Raw genomic sequence first — 13,518 nt, forward strand, 5'->3', positions numbered from 1 at the left:
TCTTACACACAGGTTTAAGTACCTTGGGGAAACGCCCTGCTTTGTCAGCCCTGGCAGTGTTCCAAGGGCCTCTTGGGCTCCCCCGGTGGACAGTGTTATTATTATGTTCAGGAACTACCTGTCCCTTCCCAATTCCTCTCCAGGATTTCTTTTCTTTTCCTTTCTCCTCTGTCCTAACAGGGACCTGAACAGGTAGAATATCTGGCTGGTCACAGTATTTCATGAATCTATCCCTCCCAATTTGCATATCAAACATGGAAGAAACCTGGGGAACTTGTTGACACAATCATACTTATCAGATCATGCCGCTTCTCCAATTCAATTGAAAGGCATAAAAAAATGTGGTCTCTGCATCTACTGTATTGTGCTTATGTGGCTGAAACAGATTATATGCTTTGTTCATCTACTCAACGGTTATTTTATTTGATATAGCTCAGGTTATATACTGCATCAAATATTCTTGTGATTTATTTTATATAAGTCAAATCCAACAAAAAAAATAAAAATTTGAATAGCAGAACATTTAAGCAATATAAACTTGAATAAGGTGGATGCACCAGAAGTAACTCATTGGCTTAGAAACATCCTAGAATATTGGATTTGAAGTTTATTGCTTTAGACGCAGCGACAATGCCTTAAGGTGTACTAGTTAGAATAGGATAAGGGCCTAGGTCCCCAACTCCATAGTCCACTGTACCCACCACTAGGCTACTCCAGGAACCTGCTTGCTGCTCTAACAGGACTGGTCACAACACCTGAAGTTATTATACATGCTAGTATGTACTGTTTCATTCACAACTCTGGTGGATGGGAGTGAGGTAGAGGTGCACATCTGGGGATAACTCTAATATAATCCAAGACCCCCGTTTAGGCCATTTTTTTGGCCCCAAAATCTTAGTTTATATTTGAGTATATACAGTACTCTTTCTCCCTTATGGGCTCACAATATGAAATGCAATAATTCTGTAACATTATAATTATAGGCATAGTTATGTTGTTATATAATTAAGCAATCATAATGAAATGAAACTTACATTGTTTGAGGAAAGTGGTAGATTGCAGAGCTTGGCTTCTACCTCTCTTCTTGTTAGTTTCTCAGTCTAAAGTAAAACAAATAAGGGTCAGTTTAAAGGACTGGGCTGCACTGTGCAGAGCTAGCTTTGAAATCTTGAGCTGGTACTCTATGCACATATTTCTCAAGTTTTTGTTTTCTCGTCAGCAGGCAGTCCAACATCAAAGTGGTTCAGGAGAGACAGTATCAGTTCTAAAATAATGTAAAACTGTCTGTTGGGTGATGAGACAAATAACCTAAATCTGCCATAGCAGATAAAGTTGAGCTAATAACCTGTACAGAGTGAAGCTAAGGCAAGCAAACCTAGGCCCTTAGAAGGCAATTTCTAACAGGGTGCCCAGTTTAAGAGGGCAAGTAAGCACTTAACATTAACAGTATATTATTTTATAAAAACACTAGTCTTTAAGCCCGTTACATTAACAGGTGCTAGAATAGATGTGTCTGTCTTTCTTTATCTCTCTCTCCTTGGCCGCTGTATGTATCCTTCTGTCTCCCCCTCCCCCCCCGAGCAAAGCTGTCTGCCCCCAGCAAACACCTCCCCCCCAAATGTCTCTCCATGGCCCTCTTCTGTCTTCCCCCCCAGAGCAAAGCTGTCTGTCCACAGCACACCTCCCCCCAAAGCAGCCCTTTCCCTCTCCCTAGCTCTCCATGGCCCCTTTCTGTCTCCCCCCAGAACACCCCTCCCCCCAAAGCAGCCCCCTTTCCCTCTCCCTGTCTCTCCATGGCCCCTTCTGTCTTCCCCCCCAGAGCAAAGCTGTTTGCCCCAAGCACACCCCTCCCCCCAAAGCAGCCCCCTTTCCCTCTCCCGCTGATTCTCTCTCTCTGGCCCCCTTTCTCTTTCTGTCCCTCTCTCTGCCACTGTGTGTCTTTCTTTCTTTCTGTCTCCCTCCCTCCCTTCCGCTGTCTGTCTGTCATTTTTCCCCATTTCCCTGTGCAGCAGCATTTCCATCCCACTTCCCTATGCAGCAGCAACAGCATTTCTCTCCTATCCCCCCCTTTCCTGTGCAGAAGCAGTAGCAGCATTTTCCCCCACCCCCCTTTCCCTTCTCTTACCTTCTCTTCCCTTACCCTTCCCTGCTCCGTTCAGCCCCTTCCCCTTCTTTTACTGCCGTTGTCCTGCTCGATCTGGCCTGCTCCTGACCCTCCCACCACTGACAAACCTCCGGGCTCCAGCCGCGTAGGCAGCACTTTAAACACGCTGCTTCACGGCCTTCTACTGCCGATTTCCTCTGCCGCGTCTGTCTCCGATGATGTCATCAGAGACGCGGCAGAGGAAATCGGTAGTAGGGCGCGAAGCAGTGCGTTTATAGTGCTGCCTACGCTGCTGGAGCTGGGAGTTTTGTGGAGGGTCAACGGCCGGAGCGGGGCTGCTGTCCACCACTGGTGCTGCCTACGCCGCTGGAGCCGGGAGGTTTGGAGAGAGTACAGTCGCACGCCTTCAGCCTCCGCACACGCGCCTCCAGCCCCTGCAAGCGCCGTGAGGTGTGAAATAGAATACTGCCACAGAAGCACACCTCACGGCGCCAGGAATCATGAATTTTCAAGAGCGCATGCGCGCTCTAGGGTTTTATTATTAGTGATAAAGGAATCTAAATAGCATAAGTTGCATCATTTCCATCAAAACTAATTTATTTCAGACAGATGACTGTGCCCACTTTTGGGCCTTTCAGCCAGTCTATGTTCAAGACCTACCTTAGCCCCACCCATACCCTGTCCATAACATTGCAGGGAGGTCAACTTGGAATAAATACGAAGGATCCTTATACAGAAAAGGGATAGAATCAAAATGTAGCAGTGCTTAAGCAGAAAATGCAGTAGTTGGGAAGTTAGGGCCAGTGCTGGGCAGGGCTTCTACATTCTATGTCCTGATTATGGCAAGTTAAATCTGAATGGGCCTCGATGGCAACTCTAGTTGGTAAGTAAGGCCAATGCAGCAGAGATTTCTAATATCCTGCCCCCTGTGTTTGATAGATTTAGAACAATGAGCATGTAAAGAAATAATCTTACAATGCATCCCCGCCTTTAGGGTCTCCCACAGCAATAAGTGCTTAATATCATCTCTATCATTAAACTCAAAATAATTCTAGATTTCCTGAACTATAGCCTCCAAGTGAGCAGGCTCAACTAGTTAAGATCAGGAAATCGCCAAAAGAACCTCAGCTGATGTTTAGGTGTACCCTGAAAAATAACCAAGAGGGGGGCCATGATCATATAGGACACTTGATAAGATGCTATATCCCAACATCTGATGAAGGAGCAATGTGTCCCCCATCAAAGGTCGATACGAAAGTAGGTATTACGCAAGTGCGAATAAGTGTAATCTCGGTCAGTGGGATGAGAATGTCAGCATAGATCTTGCCCATCAAGGTCCAGAGTTGCTTTTTCCCTTTCTGAGCGTATAGTACAGTCAGGGCTGTATTATCAAGGAGTGGATTAGGTGTTAAGTTAAAATCACCTCCAATCAAAAGTATACCTTTCATATATCTTTGTAGTAAGTCCTCTAGCTTTTTAAAAATACTCTCCTTGCTGTTCATTTGGAGCATATACATTAAGCAAGCCCACTACATTGCATCTTTAATTGAATATAGCAGCCATCTGGGTCTCTAAGGACATGCTTAATCAGAAGAGGCAGAGAGCCTGCTAAGAGGATCCCCATCCCCCTCAATTTTTTATTAGCTCCATTAGAGGCTAAGTAGATAAAAGGAAACTTAGAATGAGACAAGAGATGTTCATGTGTAGGAAGAAGATGAGTTTCCTGGATGAAAATAACATTAGCCTGCCACTGGAGTTCTTTAAATAACAATTGTCTTTTCATAGGTATATTGTGAACTTTTAAGATTTCCATGGGATAATTTTTATTGACTATCTGGAAAAGGGAAAAACCATTAATGGCGAATACTATGCTGGCTTATTATAACATCTAAATGCCAAAATCAGGACTAAACGTCCTTATTTGTCCAATAGGAAAGTTCTCTTCCCTTCCACCTGGACAATGAACTGGCTCACATCAACAATCACGATGGTGAAATTGCATAAATTGCAGTTTGAATTAATTCCCCATCCACTGTACTCTTTGGATTTAGTCCCATGCAACTTCTTTGTTTCTGAACCTGATGCCTGTCTGGGAAGAAATTTTCTTCGGATTCTGTGGTCTCACCTATTTTTCCAGGTTAGGAATTTCATATTTAACTAAAAGCATGAAAGGTCTGGAAAAACATTGGAGCAAATGTTGAGTTAAAAGGAGATTATATTAAGACATAAATTTCATTTTCCCCCAAAAAATGTTTTCTTGATTAGGCTGGAAATATTCCAATTGACCCTTGTATAAGTTCCTTTATGCCTTTATAACAGATTCTCCAAAATTTCCTGAATGAATTATACCTGTTCCATAAGAATAACCTTGCATGTAAAATAAAAGTATTGATCTTGTTCTTGATGTCTACACTCATTGTGTTTTATTATACAAGTGTATTACATACCATTGCATCATACAGAAAGTTATATGTCTGTGTGAGTTTATCTTCTGGTACACCACAATGTAACAAGATGGCTTTTAGCAGGGATGTATGATTTAGGTATATGTTGTAATTCCGCTCCTACAGGAAGACAGAACAATGGTCTTAATAGAATTGTAAGGATAAAAAAACACATTGGAAAAAATGCCAAAGTGAAATAAGAGCTTAGAAGATTTTAACAAATTTGCTAAATAATGAGAAATAATGCTAAGAATAAAGACACATTCCATTTAACTCAAGTCAGTAAATTAACACAACACATATCCAAAACCAAAAGATGTTCCTTTAACACAGTGTATCACAAACTGTGTGCCCCGGCAGATTCCAGGTGTGCTGCGAAATGCCGGTGAGGAGGAGAGGCGCCGGCTGACGGCTTACAAGATGCGCCGGTGCCTCTCCTCCTTCTCCATCTGCAGCACCCCCTCCCAAGATTAGTATGCCACAGCTTAAAAAGTTCGTGACATACTGCTTTAACATAATGAAATGCAGGTGACCATGTGATGCAGGGCCTGCCGATGTGCTTCATGTGTGCCCCTTGCTCATCATGCTTTCATTCCTTTTCAAAGAATTGCAAAACTAAAGTTAACCAAGAACAAAGTTCTACCAGCAAAGTGTGTGTGTATGGATAATTTTTACATCAAAAAGATGAGACTAAATTACAAAAATATAAAATAAAAAAAAGGCATAGAACACAGCAAGCAGCTGAACAACAAGAAAACAGACAGAAACAAAGAGTTTCGTGTTAGAACCAATCCGATTCTGGTTGCTGACATTTTGGACCCAGCTGCTAAGAATTAGAAGTAAAACTTGAGAAAAGTATATAATAAAATTGATGTAATTATTTCTATACTTGCAGAGATAAATCACTAGGCCAACAATAACGAGAAACATTTCTGCTGCCGAAAGACAGCAGCAAACCTTAATAAAATCAAACGTGGCCATATCTAAGCTGGTTACAGATCAACAAGTCAGAATACTGTTTACATGGAAAAAGATTTGTAACATTTCCATAAAAGGCTCAGCATTGAGGACTACAAGGCCTACTGTAAACTTGGTTCGTATGGGAAATAGGCTTAGTCAATATGGAACAGAAAATGTCCTTTGTTCAGAATTTCCTTTAGTTTGAGAGTGCTCAGAGAATTGAAGGGAAAAGCAATTCTGTCTGTGCGATGATATCTTCCACCTGTTTCCTTTTTTTAAATATATTCCCATTATTCTGTTGAACCAAGCTTTGCCTTTGAATCTGATTTTACGAGTGCAATTGTCTTCCTTTACCTACTCATGAAACATTTTTTAGACCTTAGCTGACCATCAGTGAGCTAAGACCAGTTACGTACTAACTAGTTTGATGAATTTAGGTGCCCAGTATAGCGTTTTCCAGTGTGGCTTTGTTTCCATGATTTATAGTCTGTCGCAGAACATTTTATATACCTATATATCTTTCATTGGGTTTCATCATATGCTGAATCTTTCATAGGAATTTTTGGTATCCATTATGAGAAAAAGCATTTGCTTATTCTCTGCATAAAGTCCCACAGATCCCATGTGTTCATTACTGAAAAAGTACTTTCAGGAACTCTTCACCTACTTGCACTGTGCCATGTTTCGGTTTTTCCCTCCATGGGCTACATCAAATTTGGCAAAAGGTTGTGCATATATTTTACATTCTTTTTAAGTAAAGTAGTGCATAATAGTCAGATTAGGAGGATTAACATTTGATCACCCTCAAAGATAAATTCTTCCCCTTCTCACACATATTCCCTCACTGGAGATCTTTAACAATGAGGGTGACAGAGAAGGAAGGAATGCTATCCATGCCTCTCGGTGCCCCTTCAAAATAGTGCTGCATGATTCAGAGAAAAATTTTCTGATTTTTTTGCCCAATCGGACATTTTTTCAAATGTCTTGGTGGGTTTATTTTTAGCCTCTTCCCCCCCCCCTTTCCCTCTCCAACCCCATGAAGGTGCTTTGCTGTAAACAAAATAAACAAAACAGGCTTTTCCTATCTTTGTTAGGTTCTAGATCAGTAGTTCTCAACCCTCTCCTGGAGGACCACCAGGACAGTCGGGTTTTCAGGATAGCCCTAATGAATATGCATGAGAGAGATCTGCATATAATGGAGGTGTCAGCGTGCAAATCTGCTCCATGCATACTCATTAGGGCTATCCTGAAAACCCAACTGGCCTGGTGGTCCTCTAGGACAGGGTTGGGAACCACTGTTCTAGATCACGCTCGCTGTTTAACTCCAACTCTGGCAGGATACACATTTCAAATCTGACATATTGTAATCACAAAATAGAAAATAAAATTATTTTTTCTACTTTTGTTGTCTCATCATTTTATTATTCAAATCATGTTGGTCCCAGACTCTGGTTTCTGTTTGTCTTCTGTTAAGTCACTTGGTAGGGTCTCCTACCCATTTGATGTTTTCTTCTTTCTCCGTGCTCACCATCCATCTTTGTACCTTCCTTTCCACTGCCATATCCAACATTTGTTTCTTTTCCACTGTCTACCATCTCTCTCTCTTTCTCTCCCTGCCTTGTGCCCTGGGTCAAACCTCTCTATTCCCCTCCATGCAGCATTTCTCCCTTCCTCCTCTCCATTATCATGGGCAACATTTCTTTCCCTCCCCATGCACCATTTCTCCCTCTCTCTTCTCCTGGCATGTCTCCCACCCCCTCCACCATATTCAGGATTTCTCCATCTCATCCATTTCTACCTCTTTGTTGCATCTCTCCCTTCCTCTCCTCCACTCCATGTCCAATAATTCTTCTCTCTCCCCCTCTGAGCAGCAGTTTTCCATCCCTTCCTCCCAACCTCCTGTGCAGCGTCTTTCCATCCCTCCTATGCCCCTGTTCAGCACCTACCGACTGACCCCCCCACCCCATTGTGAGATCTAACGTAACTTCAGGCCTTCCAAGGGTGTAGGTGGCTGGCCGGCAGAGGCAGTGCTCTGAACAGGCTGCTTGTGGCTTGCCCCACCAGGGCTTCCCTCTGCCGCATCATCAGTGATGTGGCAGAGGCCACCAGCAGCCTGTGCAGAGTGCTGCCTCTGCCGCCACTGCTGCTGCTGATTTAGGAGGCCTGAAAGTATGTCAGGTCTCGCTGGAATGGGGCTGTTGGTCACTGAATGGGTAAATCCTATTCTGGGGTGGGGCTGTTGGTCACTGAATCGCTGAATCCATTCTAACTGGCAAATCAGGCAGCGCTATGCCAAAGGGCTGATTCGTTGAAACTTTGCTCCCGCTGCTAAGGAGGAACCCTTATAGCTTTGCCTATAGTCCCAGTCCTTCACATAAAACCTAGACCAACTGATTTAAAAGGGCATGCCTTATCCTCCAGCAGACAGTAAGGCCTTGACTCTTCCTATCTTTGACTAGCTTCTTCAAATCCTTATCTAATGAAAATCATCACTTGAAAAAGGCGTTCTTAAATCTTCCCAAATCATCAAATCAGTGGCTTCCCATTCTGCAAGACCTTGGGAGGCTTTTGGATGCCTTTCAGGATTAGAGTAACCTCTGTCAGTAACCTCTGGCAGCATCACCACAGGAATAAGCAGTGCCTCCAATACCTGTTGATAAGAGAAGGTAGTTTCTCTCTTCTAAAGAGCCTTACCACTAGGGCCTTGTCCTCATCTTTGGGTGACCTCCCTCCAAGGAAGATAATCCTCATCTTCCAGAGCCCTAAATACTCCTCTCTCATGAGGAGGTGGACAATTATAAGGCACCCCCCCTTTCAGGCATACTGCTACTAATACACCAGGAGCACCTTTCCCCAGATCCTTGATCCCACTCAGAGGTAAATAATCCCCTCTCCTGTTGAGGGAGTCACCTAATGTCCTGACAGTGAGAGCACGGGAGTCATGAGGCTAGATGGCTGCCATTCCTGCCAAAATTGGCTCCTCGCTCATGTCAGCCACCTGAAACTCTAGCAGGTGGGAGCTCGCAGATTAACTCCTCTATTGGTGCTCATGGTTCCCTGCAACCGTGCAGCCCAAAACTACACTATTCCCATCATACCAGGGAAAGCAAGAACTGGCTGCAGTATTCATGCACCAGCTCCCGCACTCCCCCACATAGCCAGCAATGCGACTACAGTGAATATGAAAGAAGACACCAGTCCGGGAATCTGTTCCCACCCAGGTTCATAGAGCTGCCCTGCTCTTCCATGGTTTTGCACTGTGTCGTGGCCTGCACTGCTTCCTCTTCTTCCCTTCATTATTTTTAAAGGATTTGCTCACTTTTTTCCCTTCCTTTCTTTTATCCTTTATTAAGAGAGCACATGGAGATAAGAAAGCTCAGGAGAAGGACAAGAAGACACCTACCTCGCTGGCAGTGTCCCTAGCACCTGAAGAAAGCTCCTAAGCTAAGCTCAGGGCTAAGGAGAACAAAAGCACTCTGAGCTTAACTAGGAAAAGGAGTCCACAAACTGTGGGCTAGGGAGTCAGGCCTATCCTGCCACACCAGTCTGACTTACATCACCCGTTGGAAGCAGAGAAATATTGAAATGATCCAAGCTGCATCATTCCTTGTGAGGCAATATAACTGGAATATTCAAATTTCTCTGCCTCTCATCTGTCTTCAACCCACTGGTCTGGATTGGTCTAGTAGAATGATAAGAAACACACATATTTCATATGTGCATTTTAGGTCAATGTTTTTAGAAAACTATCCACAGCGACCTCATGACATTTATGAGTGGTAAAAGTCAAACCTGGGCTCATTTTTGTATATAAAAAGTTTGAATTGTTTTGTTCAGGAGTACTACTTTGAATTTATTAATCCTGAAACTGAGTAACTACTTTATTGTCCACGTTTGCTTCATAGATGCTCAGATCCTAACAATCTTGACCTCTAACATCTTTGTATATAAAAGATAATAGGTGGCACCTGCAGCACTGGAAACTCCTGGATGATCTCAGTGATGCTGTAAATGATTTCCGCCATAGGCAGAAGACTGTTGGTACTTGAAGTGATGATATCAAATGCACATTCTAGAAGTTCTTTGGGATGATTTCTGTCTAATCTCCTTGATCTAAACACTCTCTCAATGCAATACCTAAAGAGAGGATCAGAATAATGATGGTGAGATCTGATATTACTATAATTATATGATCAAAGTTTTCTGGCAAGATGTTTATAATGCAGTGCAGCAACAACTTAAATTACAGATCAGCCTAAATTGACAAATTAAATTACAAAGACAAGGTATTAGCCTGTAAAACTAATACACTTCTCCCTCCGTATTTGCTGTGATAGGGGATTAACAGACCCGCGAATACAGAAAAACTGTGAATAACTTTTTCTTATGTTATTCGCTGTTTTCTATTAAAAACCTTCGTGAATATGGTGAAACCGCGAATAACATGGTGGGAGACCTGGCCTGTTCCTGAAGGAGAGGCAAAACACAGTGAAGAAAGTGCTGGGAATCAGCTATTTTCTCTGTAAACGCTTGGAATCAGAGATTTCTCTATGCAAGCTGATGTAATTGGGGAGGGGGGAAGGAGTCAGCAAGCTAAAAACCATAAATAATCGAAACCGTGAATGCTGAAACCGCGAATACGGATGGAGAAGTATATACAATATGATTCATTAATTGAAGCAGAAAGACAATAGCATCATAACAACCTAAAAGAACTGTCATTTAGCGCCAAGGACTAAGGACTACTGCTGGGTCTGATTCTTCTTACATACATACCCATGCATGGTCCTCGCTGCCTAGCTGACAGAACAACATACAGAACCCTTGGTCAATCTGGCACAGGATACATTCACATAAGACCAAGCACAGCTACTCTAATTAATCAAAGAAAAAGAGCAATTATCCAGGTCATGATAATGATGGCATTATAAAATACTAGAGTAAGTCAGCACTGGCATGCTTAAAGTCAGGTACCAGTTATGTCAAGTGAATGGCAGTTGTAATTGTTGGCACTGAATTGTACCCTGAAGTGCGCATAACTTAAACTGCAGTATTCTATATGCATATTCCAGAAACATAGAACCAGAGTGGAATTCCAGAAACATATCCACGACCTGCCCATACTCATGCCCTCTTTATGTCTACCCGGTAAACGATATAGCCCATATGTTACAGAATAGTGCCTAGCACTTACGCGCATAATTGATAATTACCTCATAGTGACACCAATCCTATATAATAAAAGGCTAGCCGCGCATGCGTGCTTCCGTGATCAGTAGGTCTGTGGTCGCAGGAGTGCGCATGCGCGCTTATACGTCACCAGCCGCCGATCGCCTCCACAAGCCGGGACCGCAACCAGCCACCGATCTCCGTTCCTCCAGCGGGTGGGGGAGGTGGGGGGTCTGGGAGGAGAGGGATCGCGACCGCTCAGCGCCCCCACCGAGGAGCCCAGAAACTTTCCGCTGCCCGGAACCCGAGTCCTTTGCCATCCCCCCACTTCCCTTCTCGCGGGCCCGACTACAAACCTGGCGATTTAAGCAGCATGTGCAGCAGTCTTCACACGCTGCTTCAGGCCCTTCTACTGCCCTGATTTGCTCTGCCGCGTCTCTGATGATGTCATCAGGGACGTGCCAGAGTACATCAGGGCAGTAGAAGGCATGTTGATGAACAGCACTACGCATGTCTAACAGCAGTAAAGAAATAAGTAGTGGTAGTAGTAGTAATTTTTCCCTGCCCTATATCTGCTGCAGGTGCCATCCACTTTTATGCTCCTAAATTTAGAAGTTTAGTGAAATTCTTAATGTATAGTTATGTTTATTTAAAAGGTTTACTATACCACCTTTCCAGTGGTCAAGGCAGTGCACATACTAAAAATTCAATAGAAGGATGAAAGGAACTGCATAAAATCAAATAGGAAAGACCATATGGCTAAACTCCAAGAATAAAATTGGTGGATTCAAGGTCATCTGGAAATATTGGATGAAGGTAGGTATAAGTACTTTAGATGATGTTATCTCTAATGGTAAACTGCTGGAATTTTCACAATTGCAACACAAATATGGTCTTAATAAATCACAAAATTATAAATGGATCGTGACATGGAAAATAATACCAAAATAAAGTGAATTGAATAATATATTACTTAATTAAATAAAGTATAATAAAATCTGAATTAGAGTGCTCAGTGTGATATCTTATTCAAAACCAGCAGGTTTATAGAATAAAGATGTATTATAGCTACATCATTGCACTCACCTACTATTGCATACTTCTATTTCCATCTTGAGAAGACGTGTTTATTGATCTTGGACTTTGTACCTTTCATTTGACAATCATCTTCATCTGGATTCAGCTAAGTACTTTTTACATTGTTTTATTTGTACAAGTCAACTATAATAGTCCAGATTTAATAAGTGCTTAAGGGTTGGTAGGTAGGTGAGTGCAATGATGTAGCTACAATACATCTTTATTCTATAAACCTGCTGGTTTTGAATAAGATATCACACTGAGCACTCTAATTCAGATTTTATTATACTTTATTTAATTAAGTAATATATTATTCAATTCACTTTATTTTGACATTATATAAGGTTGGTGAATTTATTATTATAGTTTATTTCTCCAATTTATTTATATATATGGAAAATAATATAACAAGTGGGTTACAAAGACCATCTACATGGAATCCTCCGGGTAATTTAGATCCGCATTTATAGGTCTTTCAAAATTTGGTAGAACAGGACATTAGAATACTGGAGTAAACACCAGCTCGTAGCAAACGCAATATGTCTGTGCAACAGAAACAATCTTTATATGATTTATCCACGGATTCGTCTATTATCATCCGCCCCGCAGATAAGGGTGGCGGCATAGTAATTTTAGACACAGACATATATGTCGCTGAAGCGATGCGTCAATTATATGACTCTCAATATTATGAACTGTTACCCCACAATCCTACAGCGGAGCTGTCTGAGGGCATCCGACATGTGTTACTACAAGTATTAGAGCAAGGGGTTATTACAGACAGGGAATTTCGATTTCTCTATCAAGAACATCCTGTTATACCTGTAATATATTTTGTTCCCAAAATACACAAAAGTATTACATCTCCTCCAGGACGTCCTATTGTATCTGGAATTGGCTCTGTTTTGGAGCCATTATCTGAGTTTGTGGATTATTATTTAAAAGATTTGGTGTCTAAAGCGCGATCATATATTAAGGACACTACAGATATGTTGAACTTTTTACAATCATGTGAAAATGTCCCTCAGGGAACGTTACTAGCCACTTTAGATATCACATCATTATATACAAACATTCCTCAGGAGGCCGCCATTCAGGTCATCCGTAAGCATCTTGATAGTTTATCTTTATCATCAGCAAGAGTTGATTTTTTGATTACGCTAGCATGTATAGCTTTAGGAAAAAACTATTTTCAGTTTGATTAAGAATTTTACTTACAAATTAAAGGCACAGCCATGGGGGCTACTATGGCTCCCTCTGTGGCGTGTTTGTATGTAAGTGAGTTTGAAGATCAATTTCTTTATCCATCTAATTTTTATCATGAAATTGTAGTTTGGAAGCATTATATAGATGATGTGTTTCTGATGTGGTCTAGTACTGAACAACAATTCAAATTTTTTTTGCAGTGGCTAAACACGTGTGACAGAGATAGCATTCCTAGATATTTGGATATCCCTTTATCAAGGCCACTTCGAAACTACAATTTATCGACAAACAACAGACAGAAACAATCTTTTGAACTTTGACAGTCACCATCCAAGACATCTGCGGGCTAATTTACCAGTGGGACAATTTTTAAGGTTGCGTCACCTGTGTACGGTAGTTCTGTTGAGGAATACAAACACAAAGCTAAGGATATGTGGGCAAGATTTGATGAAAAGGGTTACCCCAGGACTGTTATTAAAAGGGCTTTATATGCTCAGCGTGACCATCTTTTACAGAGCACTAACAGCCCCATCGAGTCTAAAATGGTATGCACTCTTC

The 13,518-nt window shown here is 42.0% G+C and overlaps 1 protein-coding gene across 1 annotated transcript in view; it reads right to left on the bottom strand.

Moving 5' to 3' along the window:
• Positions 1 to 13,518, bottom strand: part of EIF2AK4 (eukaryotic translation initiation factor 2 alpha kinase 4) — a 271,684-nt gene that overhangs the window by 80,264 nt on the left and 177,902 nt on the right. The window contains exons 25-27 of the mRNA XM_033953235.1: positions 9,477 to 9,645; positions 4,552 to 4,668; positions 1,035 to 1,100 (exon numbers count right to left, since the gene is read on the bottom strand). Coding sequence (XP_033809126.1) covers positions 1,035 to 1,100; positions 4,552 to 4,668; positions 9,477 to 9,645 — 352 coding nt within the window. The remainder of the gene's footprint in view (positions 1 to 1,034; positions 1,101 to 4,551; positions 4,669 to 9,476; positions 9,646 to 13,518) is intronic.

This window comes from Geotrypetes seraphini, chromosome 7 (assembly GCF_902459505.1).
Source record: "Geotrypetes seraphini chromosome 7, aGeoSer1.1, whole genome shotgun sequence".
NCBI lineage: Eukaryota > Metazoa > Chordata > Amphibia > Gymnophiona > Dermophiidae > Geotrypetes > Geotrypetes seraphini.